The sequence below is a fragment of the Mus pahari genome, chromosome 11 (genome assembly GCF_900095145.1).
Source record: "Mus pahari chromosome 11, PAHARI_EIJ_v1.1, whole genome shotgun sequence".
In the NCBI taxonomy this organism is placed as follows: domain Eukaryota; kingdom Metazoa; phylum Chordata; class Mammalia; order Rodentia; family Muridae; genus Mus; species Mus pahari.
The window spans coordinates 30,415,607-30,427,168 of record NC_034600.1 but is presented as its reverse complement, the minus strand read 5'-3'; the positions used below and the strand labels follow the sequence as shown (position 1 = coordinate 30,427,168).

General features: G+C 44.3%; 1 protein-coding gene across 1 annotated transcript in view; it reads left to right on the top strand.

Annotated features, from left to right (window-relative positions):
• Positions 1 to 11,562, top strand: part of Ptcd2 (pentatricopeptide repeat domain 2) — a 22,441-nt gene that overhangs the window by 6,404 nt on the left and 4,475 nt on the right. The window contains exons 4-8 of the mRNA XM_021208632.1: positions 599 to 716; positions 4,095 to 4,173; positions 4,551 to 4,642; positions 5,789 to 5,902; positions 9,101 to 9,175. Coding sequence (XP_021064291.1) covers positions 599 to 716; positions 4,095 to 4,173; positions 4,551 to 4,642; positions 5,789 to 5,902; positions 9,101 to 9,175 — 478 coding nt within the window. The remainder of the gene's footprint in view (positions 1 to 598; positions 717 to 4,094; positions 4,174 to 4,550; positions 4,643 to 5,788; positions 5,903 to 9,100; positions 9,176 to 11,562) is intronic.

The following is an 11,562-nucleotide window of genomic DNA, read 5'->3' as shown; positions in this document are numbered from 1 at the left end:
TGGCTATCCTGAAACTCACTTTGTAGACCAGGCTGGCCTCGAACTCAGAAATCCGCCTGCCTCTGCCTCCCAAGTGCTGGGATTAAAGGCATGCGCTACCACCGCTTGGCACAAAACTTTGTTTTAATGCCCAGTATATTAAACTCTGTAATTCCTGATTTATTCAACTATTTCTCCCAAACTGGGAGTTCCTGATTCTTTATTGTACTTCCAGCATCTAGTAGAGTGCACACTATGGTCTGTGTCTGTGTGTGTGTGTGTGTGTGTGTGTGTGTGTGTGTGCATGGATGTATACGTGGGCATGTGAGGGTGTGTACACATGGCTAGAGATCACAGTCAACTATCTTCCTCAGTCGCCCTAACCCTTGTCTTTTGCGACTAGGTATCACTGACTCCGGGCTCAGTGGTTGGCTCCGCTGGCAGTCCCGTCAGCACTGAGAATCCTGACTGCATCCCACATGAGACGCATGAGCCTGACTTTTACACGGTGCTGAGGGTCCAGACTTAGCTGCTCCTCTTGCTAGTTGAGGTCTACACATCCCATGTCTGTTTTCGCTGTACCCCATCCTTTTGCTCATAGACTAATCTTGATTACCAGGTACCATGCAGAAAACAGGAATTTCACTTTGGGGGAGTACAAGTTCGGACCAGTTTTCATGAGGCTGTGCTACGAGCTGGACCTGGAGGACTGCGCAGTGGAGCTCGTCAGAGACAAGGTGATTGCTTCTCTGTCTGTCCCTTCCCCTGCTGAGGTGATCTGGTCTCCTCGGTTGTTAGAAAACACATCCTTGCATTCCATGTTTTTTCCTAGGTAGGACTTTCAGGCTGAATAAATAAGCTCTCTGTTTTTCAAGTGCTTCCTTAGAATTAGCTCACAGGGAGATTTACGGTGCCTGTGGAGGCATAGCCCGGTACAAAGCTGATGTGTGTGGTTACCTAGGACATGTGTCCTGTTTCAGGAGTTATGACTAGCCATTGATTTCTTATCCTGCATCTGCACACTCTGGTTTCCATGTTTTGCTTTGTTTTTTTTGTTTTTTTGTTTTTTTTTTTTTTTTAATTTTTGACTAAAGGCTGTATTTATAAGTGGTCAAGATTTCAAATGCTTTTATATATTCTGTTTTTCTTTCTCTAAATCAAAATGTAATTTTGACACCATGAGGATAACTCAGTGGATAAGAGTACTTTCCAAGTCAGCCTGAGGGCCAGAGTTCAATCTGTAGAACCCGTTAAATGTGGAGGGGGGAATCCACACAGCTGTCCTCTGCCCTCAGTGCCTGCATGATGGCACCTGCAGTCGCACATATGCACGCAATAGAAATAGATACATTTAATTAACATTTGTAATTTATTATAATAATAACAATAACATTATTATTATTATTATTGTTATTGTTATTATTATTATTATTTGGAGACCAGCTGGTCATCAGATGTGATTACTATTTCTACCTTACAGAGGGTGAGACTGAATTAGAAACGTTATAAATTCATCCATGGCCGGAGACACTGCTAACTTGGGCTAGTGCCCACCATGTACAGGTTAGCATGTTTAGGAACTCCAGAGTGAACTTTGGTATTATTCACTCCTCTTTTGAACTTATTGTATTCTGTCCTATTGGAATGGACCTTAGGCTTTTTATCTGACACACATAACCCAGGCTGCTCTCTAATTTGTAATCCTCCTGCCTCAGCCTCTTGAATGGGGTGACTCAGATAATTAGCACCAGAGTTGCCCTTCTTTAAGAACACCATCCATGAGGAAGGTGGGCATAATGTATTAGCAAGTAGAGAAAAGGTAGTTTAAGGCAAGTTGCAGTATTTGCTCTTGCTGTACTCTATTTAACAAAAGAAAGAAAGGGCTGGGGAATACTCAGGGGGAAAGTCCTTGAACAGACCCCGGGTTTGCTCCCATACCCACATTCCAGAAGAGTTCAGCATGGTGGAATGTACTTACAGTCATAACGCCAGGGAAGAGGAGACCTGGGTTCTTAGGTCGTTGGCCAACCGGCCCAGCCTACTTGTGCGCTCCAAGCCAGTGAGAAACAAGAGCTGTCACGGCACCTTAACAATGATATCCATCCAAGGTGGCCTTCTCATGCACTGGCATACATGTGCTCCCATACCCACATGCGCACATTACATGCTAGTATGTGTGAATTAAACAACTAAACAGTGATGTCCAAGGTTGTTTTCTGGCTTTTAAATATACTGGCATACGTGTGCACCCATACCCACACGTACACATGATTGCATGTTAGTATGTGTGTATTAAAATCTGGAAAGTATGTCTTTAGGGTTAGAATTAGTAAAATCTCACTTTTCATTTAATTGATATTCTTTTAATATTTTAAAACAATATTTTAATGTTATAACTAAAAGAAAATTAAAATTTTCATTGTTATAAGTCAAAGGTATGGTTATGACAATAAAATCAAAATGCACGTAATTTTTTAAGCCTCAGATACAGAAACCCGTGTGTAAGAAGGCCTGCTGTAGAGAGCAGTGAACTAAAGACTGAGACCTTGCCTAACCCTGCTTCTGCGACAGTGCTTTCTCCATCCCCTGTCTCTCCATCTGTGTTCTGGTCATGCGCCACCACCCCGATGGTGACTGAGACTCTGGCTTTATTTTTCACAGTCCTCTGACTGTGTTCACTGTTTCTCTGACTTGTTCCTAAGCTCTCTTAAACTCCAACAGGGGAGTGAGGATTAAAAAGAAAAAGACAGTTAGATTACATTGTAGCATGACCCCAGTCAGTTCTGAGACTGAAGGCAAATTTAATTTTCCAATCCACTATTTAATATCATTTTAATTACATGCAAGTATTTTGGGCGAGCAGTACAATAAGGAACTAACAAAGTAGCCAGCGAAGTCCTGCGACTGCTCCCGTGACAGCTATTTAAAAGGGCTTGTCATAATGACCGAAATACTTGAGCCCACTTCCTCGTCCAAGCCCAAAATCTTGCCTGAAGCCTACTTCTTTTGTTCCACCCTGAGACTAAAATTCCTGCCTTACCTTACTTCCCTATTATAAAAAAGTTAGATTCTTGCTGGAACTTACTTCCTTGTCATGGCCAATGTCAGATTCCTGCCTGAAGCCCATTTGATTGTCCTTGGCCAATGTCAGTCTCCTGCCAAGTGGTACCCCAGAAGGCTTTCCACATAGGCCCTCAAAAAAGAATACAAGAAACGACATTTAAATATCATGTAAAACACTGTGATGTAAGAGAATTGAACTATTATAAAACAGTGGTAATGGCAACATAATTTATTCTTTAAAAATTACTACGAGAGTAAATCTTAAGTTTCTTAAGGTAGTTCTTAAGTAATAAATGTTACTTGATTTAGCTATTCTGATATGTGTGTATTTTAAAACCAAATATAATAAGTATAGAGGTGGTTTTGTTATTAAGATAAATAAAAGTTAAAAACAATGTTGTAAACCACCATTTTAGCAGACTTTTTTAAATTTATTTCTTTTATTTTTTTGGTTTTTTGAGACAGGATTTCTCTGTGTAGTCCTGGCTGTCCTAGAACTCACTCTGTAGACCAGGTTGGCCTCAAACTCAGAAATCTGCCTGCCTCTGCCTCCCAAATGTTGGGATTAAAGGCATATGCCACCACTGCCCAGCAGCAGACTATTTTCAAAGTGACTAAGCATATTGCCTGCTTGTGCCCACCACAGTTCTGTAAGACATTCTTGACTTCAGTCTAAAACCTTCTCTGATTGGATACTGCTAGTCGGTGTAGGTTCATGGCTACCATCCTGATTCTTCATTACTCACGAAACCCAGAGTTTTCATGCCTCTTGTCCAATGCATCCATTCCCAAAGCTGTAACAGTGCTCAGCCGCTAAGCTCTAAAAACTCTTCTGTATACTGGACTACTAGAGAATTCAGGAAGCTACAAAACAGAATGTGTAGAAGTAAGATACAGGCCCTGCATAGTAAGTAGTGCACGCCTTTACTCCAGCACCAGGGACGCAGAGGTAGGTGGCTATGAGTTTGAGGCCTAGTCTCAAACAGATTTAGCATGTGGCGTCCCTTAATAGTTTTAACTGTTGACCAAACTGTATTGTTTCTCTTCTCTAGCATCTACAAGGTTTCTTCCTAGATTCAACATCATTCAATATTTTGATGGATATGTTATTTACCAAAGGCAAATATGAAAGTAAGTATTACATAAAGTCTGAGGTTATGGAAAAACTCCATCGGAATAGCAGTTCAGGTGGGAAGCACCGTAGAAGTGACCTTAGATTTCTATTGAGGAGCCTCAGTGTGACCTCACTCCTGAAGTTTGGAAACATCTCTCTGTATGTGGTGGCTAAGGAGAGCCACCCCAGATTATCTGAAACCTTAGCAACTTTCTATGCTTTCTTCCTACGAGATCTGATTATTTAATTTAACATTTGGGTAAGTGTTATCTGACTTTGAGAAAGGGCTTTCATCATGCTAAAAGCTGCTCTTTGGTAGGTGGTGCTGAGCCGACTAGAAGTCTAGCTACTGCCAGTGGGTGACTAACTGCTGGCCGCGCTTTACTTGATGCAGGTGCGCTGCAAGTGTTGATCGAGATGAAAAACCAAGATGTGAGGTTCAGCAAAGACACCTATGTCCTCGCTTTTGCAGTCTGCTACAAACTGGTAAGACTGTTCCCCTAACCCTCGGGGCACTGGGCATTGAGGAGTATCTGAGAGTGAATTTATCCCCTCCCCCTCTCTTCTTTCTTTCTCTGGTTCCTTTAAAATCTACTTTCCATCTGGCACAAATATTTTAATTTTAAATATCCATTTTTAGAAACTTCAAGTTAGCCTTGTCAGATATTTTTATCCTGGGAAAAGCAATCATCTTTGGCACTAACTTGGCAAGCGTGTAGATCTTGAAAACAAGAGACAAGTTCCTGCTGAGCTCTCAAATCCCTAGTAGGTTAGACTATACTAGATCCGTCTTCCTGGTCCCCTCTGGAAATCATCCCATCCTTCTGTGGTGAACTCTACATGTGTTTGCTGTCATGTATTCTTTCTGTTATTACCATTGCTTTCTATGTATGGGTGTTTCACACCAATGCATCTCTGTGCAGAGAGCTTAGCAGGAGGAAAAGGAAGAAGAAATGATATAATTATATTATTATTTTTTAAAAGATGTATTTATTTTATGTATATGAGTACACAGTAGCTGTCTTCATACACAAGAAGGCATCAGATCCTATTACAGATGGTTGTGAGCCACCATGTGGTTGCTGGAAATTGAACTCAGGAGCTCTGGAAGAGCAGTCAGTGCTATGAACCTCTGAGCCATCTCTCCATTATAATTTCAAAAAGAAAAGAAAAGAATAAGCTATACAGAGACTGTTTGCAAATAAACTAGGCTATCTATATGGTAGTCGCTAAGCTCTCTGCTATACCCCTTTCAAATTCATAGCTGTTTTTCACCAATTGTTACGTGCATATATGTGTACGTGTATACATGTGCATTCCTCAATACAGTCTGCTCAGTCTGTGTAGTGTTACTTGTATGCATGTTCTCAGGGCTGACCATTGGTATCGGATAGCCAGTTGGTGTGCTTTCCCATTCTTGAGTATCCCTTAGTTGCCTAAGTTCTTTGTGTAGGGTTGAAGCCTGCAGTCTTTCCTCAGTCCATAGTGTCATGTCTTCTGAGTGTAATTTTTCAAGTGCCATCAGGCAGGCCCTGGGAGATTATTACAGGAGAACTGAGACACTGAGTGCTCTCGGTCATCAGCGCACCTGAAGGTTCATGGTACTGACTGAGAGTTCTCATCTTCTCACAGAATACCCCGGAGTCGCTTAAAATCTGTACTACGTTAAGAGAAGAAGCCCTGATTAAGGGAGACATTATCTCCAGGAGAGCATACTGTTTTGCAGTAGCATTAGCTCTGAATCAGGTAAGGCCTTGGGGCAGAAGAGACTTAAGTGGACTGGCAGTGGGCAGGACATTATTGCTTTCTTTTGTTCTTGTTTTTCATTTATTTTTTTTTCCCTCTTAACTGTATCGTAAGGAAGTCCCATCATGAAAGCACTGCTTCTTTGCCACAGCAGTTCACAGCTATGCCTGTGTCTGTAAATAACGCTTTCACTTGGAACTGAACCCCAGCATGCATTCTTTTTAGAATGGGTGGGCCACCATCTTCTGAAGCATCAGAGAAGGAAGCCGCAGTCTCGGGGGACTATCTTTGTGACAGTGAAGACGTCACATGCCTCCTGGGCAGGGTTCCTAGGCAGTGTTTCAAGTCAGTTCTCTCCAAAGTGCCCTCACTGACAGACGAAGCAACCAAGGCCCAGAAAGACAGTGAAACTCTGAGATTGGTCTCAGTGAGGGACACAATGCTGGGACACCTGCTGTCTTAAAGAGCCCACCTCTGAGATTAGCACATTTGCTATGCGGAAAATGAAAGGCTTAGGATATAAAATTGTAACCAAGCTAGGTTATTACCTAGCCAGGAAGGATGGGGAGCTCTTAAGACTAAGTAGAATAGGAACTTAGGACCTCCAAGGTGATTGTTTCCTTAATGCTGGGGAAGGCTTATGAGGATACACTCCTGCCGGGCACCAACTGGGCATGATCACTTCTGGCTTACCAGCATCCTCGACTGTCCAGGGAAGTTGTTTCATGTCTTCCTACTCTGCTGGGGGCTGAGGCACAGGGACTGAAGTCTCATGTGAGACACATGTCCCCAGTCTTTTCATAGCTCTTAGGAAGCAGAAGCCATTCCAGTGGGAGCTCACATAGAGCCTCCTGTCATCGCGACTCTGATCGAGTGCTGTGCAGGACCCTCCATGGTCGCAGGTGCCGCCTTGCCCTGACCTCAGCCGTCTCTGGTTGTGTCACCGCCTTTGCTTTTGTTTCTGCTCCTTTTGATCGCATTTGCGTTGGTGTGCTGATACCTGTCAGTCATTCCATTGAAGTCTTTCTGAATTGTTTTGGTGTATCTCTTATGTGTTGTAGAACTTCCACTTGGCTTTGTAATAAGACACTAGTCTTTCCTAACATGCTTATATTCATATGACATGCATGATGATGTCATTTTATTTGATGCCTTATATTTGTATAACTTAAAATATTTTCTGGCATGTGGTTTTCATTTGTTTGTACTGCTATGACTACCCTACTAGTTACTCTTAAAATGAAGTCAGGATTTATGAATGAAGCAGATGGACAAGTCCTTGAAGAAGGGCAGTGCCTTGTGCTATTTCTCCGGAAGGAGTGCAGTGTTTATCTGTAGGTGGTTTGCTCAGCTTGTAGATAGCTGGGTGCCAGCCAGGGAGGTAACTTGGTGGGAGGCTGTCCCTTGTGTTCCCTGTATGTCCTTACTAGTACTCTGTCTCATTCACTCTAAGGCCCTGAGAAACCTTGTACTAGGGAGCCTTACCTTTTACCTTGAATTTTGGCAAGTTGGGTGGAAACGTTGCTCTGAAAGAGGCTTACTTAGCACGGACTCAGCTTGCCTCAGGTCACCATTGCAGGTCTTCCCTGCCCTGTGTCCTCTCTGCTGGTCACTCCAAAGCCATGTTGTTACTTAGTTTTCTCAATCTAATTCCTGTGACAGCAGCTCCTGATGGTGAAGTTGATGTGTTTTCTCTCTTCATCTCCTTCATGGCACTTTAGTGGGTACGTTACCTTTAGTGGTGTTTGCTTTTCTTGTAAATATGCCCAGTTTATTGGCTTTAAGGAGGAAATAAGAGACGAAGAGATGGCCCTTGGAAATCGTGCCCTTATGTGCCGTTGTGTGGCAATTCCTTCCTTCCCAGGTGAGTAGTTCTGCTCCCACGCTGTTCTGTGGTCCCAGCTGTAGGACCAGCTGAGGTCCTTTCTGGCTCTGTGGTTTGCTGCCATTAGTTACCATGGCGTGCCGTTCTTCCTGGTCTCTCTGCTTTGCCTGCAACGTGTCTTCTGTTGAGTTCTTCAGACAAACTACAGTACCTGAGTTCTTGGTGGCTTAAGTTGTTTTATTGCAGTTTTGCCAGACTTAACATTTTGAGATGGCCCTTGCTTTCCTTGAGTTTTTGTTTCTTTTTGAGCCCTGGTCTTCTGTCACACATCTTGCCCCGCTGCTGTGAAGTCTGCCCGATTTCCTTTCCACGGCTGACAGACGTGAACTTGTTCTTGTTCCTCATTTTGTCCTCTGTCTCCAGGAGCATAGCCTCATCCTGGAGTCCCCTCCACTAATTATTCTCTCGGTTTGGTTGCTGTCCTTTTTCCTCCTTTTACTTTCTAAACTTTTTTATGCAGTTCTTTTGCTGGTTCTCTTTTGATTACTCATCACTCAAAACTCTGAGTATCTTTTAGAAACCGTTGGCAGGAAATTCACGTCAGTGGGACAGAAAGCCCCGGTGTCCTACTGTAGACAGGCAGTCTTTCCTTTGTATAACAACTCCGCACTGTAACCTGCAGTCCTGCTGGTGATGCCCACACTTGTTTCCATGGTCTGTGGCAACAGGATATGGGGACACAGCCACCTCTCTGTCACCTCCCACAAATACAACTTAGCCATGAACCTGTTCCTCCTCCCATCTGTGCCTCCTTAGGGATCCAGATTTGCCCCTTACAAGTCGCAAAGTCCCAGTCACCGTGGGTAGGCACTTGGGTCATGGAGTTTAGGTTGTGCTGGTGGAGAACCTCCTAGAAACTAGAATGTGGAGTCCCTTTCTGAAATGTGTAGATCTCTGCCTGCTTCTTCCTCAGCCTTGGTGGGCTCCACCCCAAGGCTTCTGACAGTGTGCCGCTTCCTCAGGGATTTGAAGCTTCATTGCTCTCGTTATACCAGTGATGAGGTCTGCTTTGTTTCTCCTTGTCCGCCTTTTCTTCAGAGCTGGCTCCCGTAGGAGAAGGGAGAATGCCGGTTTCATGGCTCAATCCTAAAACCTAGGCTCAGAGAGACTGCTAAAATACAGGGTGCCATGTCGCTGGGTAAAAGTCTTCATATAGTGTTTGTTTAATTTTGGTTATTACAAAAATTCCATTGTTAGTTTAAAACCATGAGGCCCCATGTATACGAACCTCCTGCTTTCTCTAAGTGACCTGCAGGAGAACAGAATGATGGTGTATGCTTTGGAGTATGACTTTTTGTTGTTTTTCTTTCCAGAACCAGTTGGAAAAAGCTGTGTCCATTTTTTCTCAAATCATGAATCCAGAAAGCATAGTGTGTATTAACTTAAATGTAAGTGATTTCCTTATGGTTTAAAGTGAGTTGAAATGTGGTAAAATGCCTACTGTTTTTGTCTGTGCAGTGAGCTGATTGCCCAATGTCATCATTCTGGTCAGAACAATAGTCATTTACCAAGCTCCATTCTGGGAAGAACCACTCCTGTGAGAGAAGTCATCACCACAGGGTTTCCAGGAGCTTATGTGTTTATGTGAGTGCATGTGGGTGTGCGTGTGCGTGTGCGTGTGCGTGTGCGTGTGTGTGTGTGTGTGTGTGTGTGTGTGTGTTGAACATGTGAGACACATGTGACAAGGCTGTGGATTAAGAAGGCATGGCTGGACCTACAGGGTTCTTTCCCAGGCCCTGGATGAAGCTTATGTGCTAACTGCATCCCATCTGTGTCAGCTAACTCGTGGCATGCCTGTGACTGTATACTTGCTGTGCAGTCAGTAGACATGGAGGAGATATTATCTATTTAATTCCTGTCACATTGTCAGCCTGCTGAGGGTCATCTACCCTTTGGCTTATCTGGGCTTCTGTGTGACCTGTGTGGGGCCTTGTGTGGGTCTATTAGGGACTGTACTCATTCAGCAAAGACATGAAACATTCCAGCTGAAAATGACAATTTTTCTCCCAGAACACTGGGAGCAAACCATCACCACCCCTGGTTTTAGAGCAGGGAATCAACTAAGGTGTTTTGAACCACTGGAAATAAGGACTGCTTTGCCGTTAATGAGAGTGCATCCTCCAGCCAGCCGGCCCATGCGATCCTTGCCTGAGTGCTGAGTACTTGTGTGTGCTGTGCGGAGTTGTTTATTTCTTAGCTGTGTGCTTGTTGGCCTGCATGTCTCTGTGTGCATCATGTGTATTCCCAATGCCTATAGTGGTCAGCCAGCAGGGCATGTTTCAGTCTGAACCCCGGCAGGTCTCCTTCACTCTCTCTAGCTCCTGGGGCTCATCTTCAGCTCTCCAGCCAGCACGTCTCCAGGCTCCCATTGCCTGGCTGTACCTGGCACAGATCACACTGGTGCTGACTGGTTTGTTTCTAGTCCAAACGTGTATTGCTCAACCTAGCCCCTGGGCTGCTTTGGAAGGCCGCAGATGTTGAGAGTTGGACCTTGAAGAGTTTGAGATGGCTCATTGATTAAGCACACTTATGGCTCTATCATGGGCTCCACGTTTGACTCCTAGTACTCCCAGGGAAGCTCCAGTTCTGGGGCATCTGATGTCCTCTTCTGACCTGTGTTGTCAGGTTCCCACAGTTAAGTAGACAGCAGAGTCAGGGTACTAGTACAGACAGCAGACTGTAAAGCCCAGGGTCTTCTACCTCTCCAGAAAGGCGAGACTATGAAACTAGGAAGGGTGTGTCTGTCATCCAGGCCTGGGACTCACTCACTACTCCTGGGAGTCTTGGAAAGATCACAGGACGGACTAGCATGATCCATTACAGGCGGCTCATTCTGTGGGTTTCAATTGCTGTTCATACCTGTCTCTTGCAGTTATTAACAAATTAATTTTTCACAATCAGACAGTGTTTTGGTAGGAATATACCTTAAGCCTGCTGAGAGGGGGAAGAAATGTTGTCTTAGTTAGGGTTTTACTGCTGTAAACAGACACCATGACCAAGGCAAGTCTTATAAAGGATAACATTTAGCTAGAGCTGGCTTACAGGTTCAGAGGCAAGAACACGGCAGCATCCAGCCAGACATGATGCAGGAGGAACTGAGAGTTCTACATATTCATCTAAAGGCTGCTAGGAGAATACTGACTTCCAGGCAGCTAGGATGAGGGTCTTAAAGCCCATACCCACAGTGACACACCTACTCCAACAGGGACACACCCTCTAATAGTGCCACTCCGTGGGCCGAGCATATACAAACCACAACGGAAGTCAAGCCTCAGATAGGAGTTCATGTACATGCAAAGCAGCGTCTGTTCCTTCTGGTGTGGAAGGAAAGCCAGTCGGCTTGTGAGTAGGATCGGCACCACACATAAGGAACTTGAATTGATGTAAAATCCGATCTATCCTCTGTGTGAGTACAGTCAAGGAATTATCTACTCTCAGGAAGCTTTATTAAAACGGTCTTACTCTTTAAGAAATCCCACTTGGAAACTTGCAGATGTCCAGTCTGAGTTCCTCATGTTGCATTATAAACCTGCTCCACCATCTTCCGGGGTGATGAGAGAGAGACAGCTGGCATTCACTGGGGAGGTTTGGCTTGCTTTTTTGAATGAAAAACTGGCCTCAGCTTTCCTAAGACTGTCACCGCCTTGGAATCTGTAAACAGCCTGACAAAAAGCTGTCCAGACCCTGATATTGCGGCCTCTTGTGAGGCTATGCCAGTGCCTGGCAAACACAGAAGTGGATGCTCACAGCCAGCTATTGGATGGAACACAGGGTC